General features: G+C 31.6%; 1 protein-coding gene across 1 annotated transcript; it reads right to left on the bottom strand.

The window, feature by feature from the left end:
- Positions 1-1,677: 1,677 nt before the first annotated feature.
- On the bottom strand, positions 1,678-8,364 carry LOC140860539 (probable inactive purple acid phosphatase 27). The gene is made up of 13 exons (XM_073263543.1): positions 8,276-8,364; positions 7,937-8,147; positions 7,082-7,173; positions 6,885-6,954; positions 6,551-6,673; positions 6,209-6,301; positions 5,852-5,981; positions 5,213-5,294; positions 4,970-5,102; positions 4,118-4,323; positions 3,908-4,033; positions 2,519-2,828; positions 1,678-2,247 (listed from the first exon to the last, which is right to left on the bottom strand). Exons 2-13 carry the CDS (start codon positions 8,132-8,134, stop codon positions 1,942-1,944), a joined length of 1,869 nt encoding a protein of 622 aa, XP_073119644.1. The 5' UTR covers positions 8,135-8,147; positions 8,276-8,364; the 3' UTR covers positions 1,678-1,941.
- Between the last annotated feature and the right edge of the window lie 4,004 nt (positions 8,365-12,368).

Genomic DNA, 12,368 nt, shown 5'->3' on the forward strand with positions numbered 1-12,368 from the left:
TTCCTTGGGATAAAAAGTGATCCATAGCTCTACAAGAGACTACATCAGAGGTGAAAATCAGATCAAGAAGAGAAGAGAGAATAGATAGATGAGTAGTTTAGAACTCATGTGTATATGATTCTTTCGGTGTCTGGGAAACTCTTTTGTAATCGGTGAATGCTGTGATTGAAGATCAATAAAACTTGTTTGGGTGTTCGTCCGTGGATGTAGGTCATTGACCGAACCACGTAATTGTTTGGTGTTGATTCTTTGATTTATGTTCATCTTGATATTAGATTTCTGGGCTTTAGTATTGATTGTTCTTGGAAGTTATACTGTTGGTAATATAAATTTATTGAGGTTCTTGGTTCCGAAAAAAGAGAGTTAATCTCTTGTGTGATATAGATTCAAGTTTTACAACAAAGAGGTCTATATATTTTTCAAAAAAATATATTTAAAAGGCTTCATGAACGAAAAACACATGCTATAATGAGTTGTAACATGTATTTTTTGATCAAGATGTAAAAATATTTTCAAAAAATTTTGAATTGAAAAAATTGAGAGGGAAAAAGAAACTAGAGTTGAGATTTTTTTTTTTTTTTTGAGATCGGAAAATAGGTAGATGTCAAAATATTTTTAAAAAATTTTGAATTGAAAAAATTGAGAGGGAAAAAGAAACTAGAGTTGAGAATATTTTTTTTTTTAGATCAAAAAAGAAGGTAAGAGAGAAGAGAGAGAAATAATATTTTATTATTTAGGGATTGAATTTCATTTCCTAAATTTGAAGATGCATGTTCACAAAATGTATATTTAGGGAGTGGGTAGGGTAGCTCAAGCATAAAGTTTGTTCATGTAAAATCTAAAATTTTAGATAAAATTGTATTTTAGGGAACCTGATGTGGTTGCTCTAAATTGTGTACTACATTTTCCCATAAATTACACCCTTCGACCCCTTAATTTTTAGTATCTTTAATAATTGCATCATTTTATGCGCGAAAGTTGAAGGTGATCGGATAATTTGATGGCTCCAGTGTCAATAAATCGGGACGAAATCCTCTACTACACTTGATGCTATAAACCGTGCTACACTTTGCTAAAAAAACCCGTTTGCACAAATTATTAAAAATTAAATTCACTAAAAAACATGGATGAACAAAATATAATTAATCATTGATAAAATTTTTGATTCACCTATTTTTTCAATTAAAATGGACAATAAATTGTGTCCCAAGCACGATAAATGAGTAAAATAATGTATTGATGATTTTTTTTAATTGAAAAAATAGGTGAATCAAAAATTTTGTCAATGATTAATTATATTTTGTTCATCCATGTTGTTTAATGAATTTAATTTTTAATAATTTGTGCAAACGAGTTTTTTTTAGCAAAGTGTAGCACGATTTGTAGCACCAAGTGTAGCAGAGGATTTCATCCAAAATAAATCACAGTTGAAGGCAAAGTGAGAGTAGTCCCAATGAAGACATACAATCCAGCATCATTTTCTAATCTAAAGAAATAAATGCACTAGGCATTTGAATCTTTCTGAAAAGTTGATATCCGATTCAGCTCATAAAAAATTTATTTTTTATGATAAAAATTTATTTTTTATATTATATATAAATCGAAACAATCAGTCTCATTGTTCCAGATAATCTCACAACACAAGAGACATACTTTCATTATGCTGTGAAGTAAAAAGAGATTGTCCTAAACCCTTCTTTGTCAGGCTTGCATCTCAAGATATTTTACTTTCTATACTTCCATCCAATGTTTTATAATTTAAAAAATCATTTGATGTTATCGCAAAACATCGTTATCAGATACTTACAATTTTGACATCTACAAACATCATACTTCCCAAAAATATGATTTCCGATATTTTCCCACCAAAACATATATAGAGAAGCTGAATCCCAGAAAATTACCCCTTTTTATTTCCTCCCGTTATATGTACCTATTAATTCAACTTGCCAACGTTGTTGATGCACAGCCATCATGAACACATGCTAAAACATCTCTGTAGTCTCTAGAGATGGTGAAAGAATCGTAAACCTTTCCGTCGCTACTCTTCTTGTACTCGAAAAGAAGGGACGAATGGTTAAATGCAGTCAACTTGACGAATCCCCAGTCATAATCCTTGTAAAGACTCCAACTTGTGTTAACTGGACTGAATTCTGATAAATGGGATCCTCCACCACCCACCACGACATGTATCGTACCATTCACTACGCCTGAATAGTTAGACTTTTCGGGGTTCACACATCGGTTCTGCATCAAGAAAGAAAAGTTGAAGTGTATATACATGTTAATACATACTGCTATACAGGCACTTTAGGGAGTAGTACCATTAGATCAGTGTTTAAGTAAATGGAGCTAATTGGCATATAAAGTGTATAGATAAGAATTCAAAGTTCAAACACCACAACGGGTAATTCGTTATAATGCTAGATGAATATACCCATATTGCAATGATACTTGCATAAATTAGTTATAAGATACTATGAGAACCATTATCATGCAGATATTAACAAAATTTTACCTGATATATCGGGCAAGTCCTCTCGTAATTGTGGACATGGCCATAAAATGCAATGTCCACCTTGTATTTCTGCCATATCTTCTGCAGGCTTTCCCTTCCCATAGGTTCTTCAAACGAACCTTCTAAGCCATAATACTTGTCTGAAGAATAACCAAGAACTCGATGAGCAGAAAATATTAACCAAGGTTGCTTTCTTCGATCTACTGATGCAAGGCAATGCTCGATGAACTTGTACTGCTCGGATCCTTCTCTCCAATCGTGTTCACTATCTGCTATGCAGAAGTGAAACATACCATAATCTGTCGAGTACCTGATAATATGAACGAGTGTATAAAATTGTGACATTAGATTTGACTCTGAAAAAGTTGCAAATGGATAGACTTATCTTGCTAAAAGGAAGGTTCTAGACACTTTGTGAATTTCAACTTTTCATAAAATACCGCGAACTCAAAGTTTTATCTTCAATAAGCTTGTTACTTATAAGACATGCCACGAAACAAATTATCGATTCATCCCAATTTTAATCATCTTTTCTAAAATATACTTGCAACACATTTTCATATCTACTAATTAATCGATACTTGTAATGTAACTTTTTATATATCACCGGCGTCGAGGACCAATTATAGTTTCTGTTAAAGAGCAATCAAAATTATGGTGTTTAGGGTACTGTATGGTTTGAAAGATTTAAGACGCATTAATACCGCCATCAGCTGATGCAGAAAGTGATCAACCTGTAGTTTGCAGGCTATTGCATTAGTCCGGGGGTTTACCCAGAGCGCACCGAAAGGTAGCGGCTGCGGGTTCCCACGTCACAAAAAAAAAAAAAAAAAAAAAAAGAAAGTGATCAACCTTACAATATCATAGGAAAGGTCCATGTTTGATTTCCATGAGTTGAAAATTGATAAAATTATTCAGAAGGGGTGAAATACTTTACCATTATGCTTATGTTCTGATATAATGCATTCTGTTTTAAAATTTTAGCATACCCCACAAATCTGCAAAAACCTAAGCACATAATATGACATACCTTGTCTTAACATATATATATATATATATATATATATATTTTGAATATTAACATATTTTTACACAATACAAGATATACAATAGAAATATCCTTCAGAAACCAAAACAAAGCATAAATCAAATTCTCTGTGATATCTGAAATATTTTAAATCCTCGTGTCTTTAATCCATGCACTCTATTTGTTGGTGTCCATCTTTCTGTCAAGAATTTTTATGATTGCCAAGTAATTATGTATCATGTTTAAACTGTCTGCATTGGAACTTGTATTAGGAAAATGAGTTTCTATCAAATGAGTAGTCATTATTCAGGCCAACAAACTAGACGTTAAACCAGGCAAAATTATGAAAGAATCTAACTCACCAAAATTTGGCTCTATTCTCTGCAGGAACATAGAACATCGTCTCAGCCAAAACCCCACATTCTCCTCCAGAATCCTTGGTGTCATAAAATGACCCTGTTCCAGGCCAATCACGCTCGTGATTTCCGCTGTAAAAAAAAATAAATCAAATTTTATTTAAAAAACAAAAAGCAGGACCCAATTTTTGTTATGACTGATCAAATGAGCAAAACCTTGCAATCATATATGGCACAGTTGATGCTATAGGTTCCACCTGTGCTGTGAACTGGTCCCATTGTGAAATATAGCCATTCGCATATGCGAGATCTCCAATATGGAAAACTATGTCAAAGTTGCTGAGATCTTTAATGAGCTGGTCTGTTGTATTCAAAGCGCCAGGCTGATAATTGCTATATTCATTTGAACCATCTCGCTCAGCCTGAAAGTAATGCATTGATTCAGGCAAAAAATAGCTATAGGGTTGGGGTGGGGATGAAATTAATAATAAAAAGATTTTTTAAGAATTTACGGATGGCTAAGTATCATATTTATGTTACATATACTACAGAAAAATATGAATTTACATAGAATAATGTAATAGAAAAGAGGGCTGATTGCCATTGATGGACTCCTCCCTCTTCAAATGAGTTAAGTAACTCCCGTGTTTCACTATTACTTCACTACACCACACGTACATGTGATGCGCCCTTTGATGAAATAGTGAACTATTTGTTGTGCATGTAGTTGATTTTAGCAATGAAGGAAAGCGTTTGTGTCATGGTGCTAATGATGGATCAAGCTACAAAGAATATGTCTAATCAGAGCTAAACTCCACCTGTCTAATCTAAATAAAGCTTTCATTAATTAATTCAGTTTATGTTGATAACCAGCTAGTTCTTTGCTTTCCACAAGGAACCATGGATTCAAACCATATTGGGTACACAAGTGATGGAAAAAATCTAGTGATTAGCGTTCCTAAAATTCCATACCTGTGGAAGGACTGGGTTATGTTTTCTCTTCTTGAATTTACTTACATCGATCATAGTGAAAACAATGCACGTTAATTTCAAACACCAACCGCATACCTTTCCCATGTCACCAAATATTATGACCCGTTGCAAAGAGTCTTGCCCTGGATATGGTGAAGACCTAAATGAATATGTCTTGCTCCAAATATAAGAATCATTGGATAAGAGGTGGCCCATCTTATACATGTATCTGCAGAACATTCAGCACAGTTACAAAATAGTGTATTTGTTTGTTTGCAACAATTCAGGGAGGGGTGGGTGGATTTAATTCTACTAAAACGTAACCTTTTGGAAACTTACACAGAATTTGGCCATAAATCTTTTAGAAAACTAGTATGTATAAAACCAGGATCACGCCAACCAACCGTTCGCGCAGGTGAGCCTGTAAGCAATTATAAAAATTCTTGTCGGTTATCATCATTCATGTGCAATTTATTTGCATTATATGTGTCACACTATACTGTATAGTTATAACGCGTAGATCTTAATATTTATATGAAGGACAGTATCAAAATAACAAGATTTCTTCTACTTTTGGACGTCTACATGAGTTGGAAGTCGGAAACCAATATCACTGCCTGAAAAATGGATACACTCCTAAATTGTATTCCTATATTGATGTCACTGATGCATGAGTGGACTCCCAAGATAGTTCAGAATACGATATGATGGAGGGCATGCCTGAAATTAAAAAAAAATTAACACTGAATAGAAATAATGTCAATTGAATATTGATTTTGAAACCACGAGAAAGATATTTCCAGTACACGATTTGAAATTAATAAAAAAAACACATGAATTGGAACCACATGAAGATATGCCGAGCAAAATGCTAGGAATTTTGAAGCAATTTTGACCAATAGAGTCATAGATTAATTGGATAAATTAAGAAGGTAGTGGATAGTTATCAATGCAACTCATTGCATGAGTATATCATACCACACATGCTGCTTCTATCAAAGGTCAAAGTCCCGGCAGGTGACCGCTTATTTTTGTGCCCCTTGCCAACCCACTGCACAAAAGGCGTGGCTTCATCTATATTGTACCCGCTAGTCCATGTCACCGTCATCTGCAGAGTACAACTCAAAACTGACATTTGATTTCATCACAAAATGGAGATGAAGAGCACGAAAGTTTCCTGTAGTTATGATACTACAACTAGCAGAGCAAGTAAACAAAGAAATTATGGAAAATTTTTAGCTTTCTATTTTTAAAAGACTTGTCTCAACAAGGAGGCAACCTAGCTACACGAATTCTTGAAAGAATGTATAGAAACCTTAATTACAGAAGACCTACCTCGTTCCAAGACTTTCCTTGAGCAAGTCGAGGATAAAGTGGTGCTTTTGGATTCACGAAAGATATGGACTTTGATACTGCCACCAGTTTTGGCTGCAACAGGTTGTAAAGATTTTGCATATGAGACAGCTATAGGAGATGGGCTAGAAAACAGACATAAATATATATATATATACATTTCGAGAATTGCTTCAACTTGGCAATTGAATATTCAGTATTGCATCTCTAATCACAGAACTATAAATGATAAACATATTAGAAGTGCCGAGACATATCAGCTAGATACACCTTAAATTTAAGTACAAACAAATGATTCAACATTCAAAGAGTAACATAAGATACATTTGATAATCCGCCTCCAAACAACGCAAAGGAGAAGTCTGCTCGCTGATTGATTAACTGGAACTTCAATGAAGACTTCCCAGTCTTCACATAGTCAGAATTGGAGAAGTTTGCGAATTGGTACTGCAATATTAACAATCATCCCATAATGCATCAGTATGAATATGATCATAAAGCAGTGGTGGAGGGAGGAGTGGCCGCAGGGGGTAATCCAAAACTTTTCAATTTTTTAGTGTTTAGTTTCAACCCCCCTACGCGACATTTGTGGCTCCACCACTTGTATAGTTACTCATATTTTCGAGTTCCGACTAAAATGACTCGTATATTTACACACCTTTATCGGGGCAGTACAAATGTATGGGACTTGTTCCTTCAGGTCATTTTCTATGTAACAGTTCGATCCACTGATTACCCAACATTCAACTTATCAGTGAAGCAAGAAAAGATCTAAAAACAAACATCTGCATAAAAAATAAATAAGCAGAAAATTTTGATGGGATGCTTGAAAAACTTCAAAAGTGCACACATTACTTGAATTTTGCAGGAGAAAAAACACCAATCCAATCATCATTGGATGGCTCTTCATTTTCAAAATCCACCACAACCCATTCAGTATCCTGACCCTGCAATCAACACATCAGAATCATAGCAATCATTATATTTTTAACACTCAGCCAAATACTTTTTGACCTCCGTAATATTCGATAACCGCATAAAGCCCCAGTCATATGAAGCATAAAACATTCTATAATATTAAATATGTTCATAAAAAACCATGTCTTCTGTGTACAGGCATTTTGTTTTTGCTTTCCCTCGTCATTTTTAACCACCCACAATAAAACTCAAACAAAAGAAGGTTTCTTTTCTCACAAACTACACTAAAGAAGCTCTATTTGTATTGTCAGCTACCTTCTCATCACTAATGCCGATTACGGATTAACAAAGCAGCGATCCTGAATATTAAAAGAATAGGCACGTTCAAGTCATCATCTGAGGGTAGAAGAAGTAAAAAAAACATGAAACATTTAGCAGCATATTTAAAGGTTTTGTAGCTGACTTTTTTCCCCCTTTTTTAATAGCTCTTTTAAACGATTGCTTGGTCAAATGCACTTTACCACTTCCAATACTAAAAGGGTAGATGAGATACTAGCATATGGGTAATTCTCAAATCATTCATCTGACTGTTCGTATTTTTACAGCGTAATTAACATTAAATTTATCGTTGGATATTAACATATGCTAGGTTGAAATCAACCTCCTAAAAGGGTCAAGAAAATCCATCCAGATCATGTAATTAACAACTTTAAGCCATAAAAAAGCTGATCAAATAGGAGAAAACAATCACACGAAAAGAATCACACGACGAACACCATGTTTCTTGCCTACCCCGAGTCCAAGAACGTAAGGCTCTGCTTGAACAGATGCTGAATCACTGAGAGCCAGAGTGGCTTTATGAATCGCAATCTTTGACAAAGGCTGCTCATTATCAGTCCGAGAATAAGCAACAACAGTAGCTTCATTCAGCCTCACCAGCACGGCCAAAATAAGCGCCGCCACAGTCAACGAAACGTGGGTCTTCTTCATTCTTCTCGTGGCTCTGCAACGAATGAGAGGAAACCCAACTAAGAATGAAAAGAAAAGATAAAGAAGATTCGGCGAGTAGGATTCCCTTGGAACGATTCGATCATTTCAAGATTTTGTTAGTTGGGAAAGTCAAAAGATTACCTGATATCGTGGTTGAAACTGCCGGCATTTCAGTAGATATTCTCCATATATTCCACTTCAGTCTTCGAGTGGGGAAAATAACATGTTACGGTTGCCGTCACATTTTATGCTATACCAGCTATCACTGCACGTGCATAGCATGTGCAATATATAATAAAAAAATATATGTAAATAAAAAATTAAGCAAATTTAAAAATAAAAAAAAACATATCAATTAAAAAGATGGTGATAATCCATTTTTTTAAATTTTAAATTGAAAAGATAATGGATTCTATCATAGAAGAGAGAGAAATTTTGATATAGACATGTGTGTCCTTTATTTATATAAATAAATAATTATTACCTTTTAAAGTTAGAGGGGTAATTTGATTTTGTTTTCATATGAACGGATCAATTCGGTTAATATAAGTGCCTCGAGTTTTATATATGGTATAGATTATCACAACAGAGGTGTATTCAATTCAGACTTTTAATGACTTTCAGTGACTTCTTAAAATGACAGACTTTTGTGGAGTTAGACAGATTTTTATTGACTTTTATAGAATGTCATAGAATTGTAAACAAAATTCTATGGATTTTTGCAGAGTTTTTGGCAGACTTTCACAGACATAAGTTTAATAGATTTTATAACTTAAACAGCGTTGAAAATATTGATAATCAAATATCTACAAACAAATACAAAAGTTTTAAAATTATAATATGATGGCGAAAATAAAATATTTACCTATCATAATATATTTATTAATTTTTTGTAGTATCTTTTAATGTCATTAATATTAAAATTAGTTGTATAATTTATGTATTAAAATTAAAAAATTAATTCCAAAATTCCAACCGGAAAAATTCAAAAAATTGAAATTTTTGGCCTTTTTTAAAAATTTTTGAATTTCAAATTATAAAAATTAATTAATAAAAAATTTTGAAATATTTTTAAAATCGGCTAAAAACTAAAAAATTTTGAAGAGAAAATGTGTTTATAGAAAAGTGATTTGAAATAGAAAGTATAGAAATATGTAGAGATATTATTTGGAAGAGAAGAGATAAAAAAAAATGAATAATTAGAAGTCAATTCAAATCTTGAGGATGAATCAAAGAGAAATCTTGACATTTTAGCATGATACATTATGTTTTTATGTTTGTACTTTAATGACTTTCATGGAGTCATTAAAAATCTATTGAAAATTTGAATACCACTAGAATTTTATGAAGTTTTTAAAAGTTAATGTTGAATACCACATGACTTTTAAAAACTCCACGAAAGTTTATTTTGGATACCTCTGGATTTTCGTAGAGTTTGTAAAAGTCTAGATTGAATACCTATTGACTTTTAAAATGTTTTTTAAGAACAAGAATAAAATTTCAAAAAGTGTTCGAACACGTTTTTATCGTAGATAAGTACTAAAAATAAGCAAACCAAATTGAATATTGAATAAAGAAAACGAGGGATTGAGACACATATATGTAGATTTAATATAATAATAATAAAAATCCTTAAAAAACATAATGAAAGAAAACCACGTAAATAAGATATTGATAAAAATTAAAAATAAGATATATCGAGATGAAAAGAAGTTGATAATTGTTTTTTATAATTTTAAAATATAACGACTATTTACCCTTTAATAATAAAAAATACGTAAATAATTTTGATATGAAAGATATATAATTTGACGTTGGTTTCATATTGACGGACCAATTTCGTTAGTGTGGGTATCTCAAGTTTTATATGTACTAGTATTTCGATGCACGCGATACGTGCATGTAAATTAAATATTTTTTTGTTTGATCATTTTTTGTGTAAAATATATATGTATTTTATTAGGATAGATAATTTTATATTAGATTCGATTTTGCTAAGATCAATTGAATTTTGAGATAAAATAGAGAAAAATTGGAGATTGATGCGAAAAATTACTAATAAACCCACAATATTAAAGTTACATAACAATATCATGTAAGTATAAAATTGTAAACAAATATCGGTGTCACATTGACTTATCAAGTTTGTTAGTATGATGCGCTGATCAACTATATTATAATAATAATATTAAATATTAATATTAATATTATTATTATTATTATTATTATCTCTCCTATATATAAAGAATCTCCCCCTCAGACACTATCTTTTCATTTTTCGAAATTGCGTGATAAAAATATTACAATTTTATTTTTTTTTTGTTTTTTTTTCAAATTTCGATATTTCAAATTTTCATATTTTTTTCAACTAAACATAAACATTATAAATAAGATAAATTGATAAATAAATTTAAAATTTATTTTTATATTATATCATAAATGAGAAAAAAATAAATTTAAATATAATATGTATATATAACATATAATATTAAATATATTATATGATTTTATAACACGCAACGCATGTGTACGATTATACTAGTTATTATTATTTAGTGTAGATGAAATTTGATGTTGGTGTTACATCAATTGACATGTTTATATATGTACCTCAAGTTGTATATATATATATGGTGTATATGTAATTTAATGTTGATGTTATATTGATGGAATAAATTAGTTAGTATAGATACCTCACCACTAAAACCCAGTGGTCGCGGACGAAATGAAAAAAACATTGTTGGACAGTTGAAAAGTTATCATATATATATAATATTATAATTTATAATATCCAATCAAGCACAATAAATTTGTATAATTAATTGGCGAGGAGTTAATTACGAAACTAGAAGTTGGATTTCAGGTCCACGACTTCAGTACTGCTTAACATTTATGCGACATTCTTTTGTTGCGTGATTTTGCTCGTAAGCATATAGTGTCAAGTTTTAATATATGAAATACGACCAAGTCGATCCCACAGAGAATGAATAAAATAATATTATATTAAATGTAACTAATAAAATCTCAATCATATTTAGAGCTAAGATGATGGTTGAGATTCAATTAACTAAAAATTTCAGCAAATAAATTTAATCAACGATAAGTTTGCAAGATGAAAAATCAATGAGAAATAAATTATAAAGGTTCAACTTCACTTGACTATCCACCATGATTCATTTTTATCGATTTCTTAATAATAAAATCTTCTAGTTTATTAACCAAGAATCTAATTATTTTCTACTATATTTCCCAAGTGATAATAAAAGTCTATATCTAATATTAAACTCAATATTCCTATCAAAGTTTGAATATTAAATCTGGTAAACAACACAATAATTTTTATAATAGCTTTAATGGAGTTATATAACTTCCGAACAATATAAACACCAACAATGTATTTTCTTATGCAGTATTCAAAAATTCTCTCTCCCAAGTGATTAATTCTAAACAATAAATCATTCAATCTATAACCAATAAATTAAAAATATTAAGAACAAAAAAACACACATAAACTATGCGAAAAATTCAAATATATAAATCAAAACGTCAAAATCATAGGTTCAAGTCAAGATCCGTCTACCCTCTAGATCATTAAAAGATTAATTCATGATGAATTTAAAAGTAAAACTAAGCATGTTCTTCCAACAATTCATCAAAAAAAAAATCTAGAATGAAAGAGTAGCATGAACAAAGTTAGAATAAGTTTCTCCGTCTTCCGTCTTCGTACCAAGTTCTCTGGCTTCTGTGCGCTCCAAAAATCTCCTAATCATCACCTTATCCTCTGCAAACCCTCGATAGGTCACCAAATATGCCAAGTAATCCTCTTAAAATCCTCCTAGAAAATTTTCCAATATTATTGAAACACATTGGCACTGAGGCGCCAAAAAGTAGGCGCTAAGACGCCTATCACCGATATTTTATTTTCAAAAGATGAACTCATACGCTGAGGCGCCTCTGTTTTCGACGTCGGGCACTAAAGCGCCTCTCTGTTCCATTTGTTTTTTTTCGTGCGCTTTTTTTTCCTCTTTTTGCACATTTTCGATTTTTTTAATCCAAATAAAATAGTTGTCACTGAAATTTATGCAAACTTCACAAACAACACAAAATACGCATAGTATCGCTCGAGACATAACAAAAACCAAGTTAAATCAAATAAAATATAAATGCAAAAATTGCACTCATCATCTTCTAAACACAAAACTAAACTAAAAAAAGAGGGGGGGAAAAGAAAAAA

This window comes from Henckelia pumila, chromosome 4 (assembly GCF_033568475.1).
Source record: "Henckelia pumila isolate YLH828 chromosome 4, ASM3356847v2, whole genome shotgun sequence".
Classification (NCBI taxonomy): Eukaryota; Viridiplantae; Streptophyta; class Magnoliopsida; order Lamiales; family Gesneriaceae; genus Henckelia; species Henckelia pumila.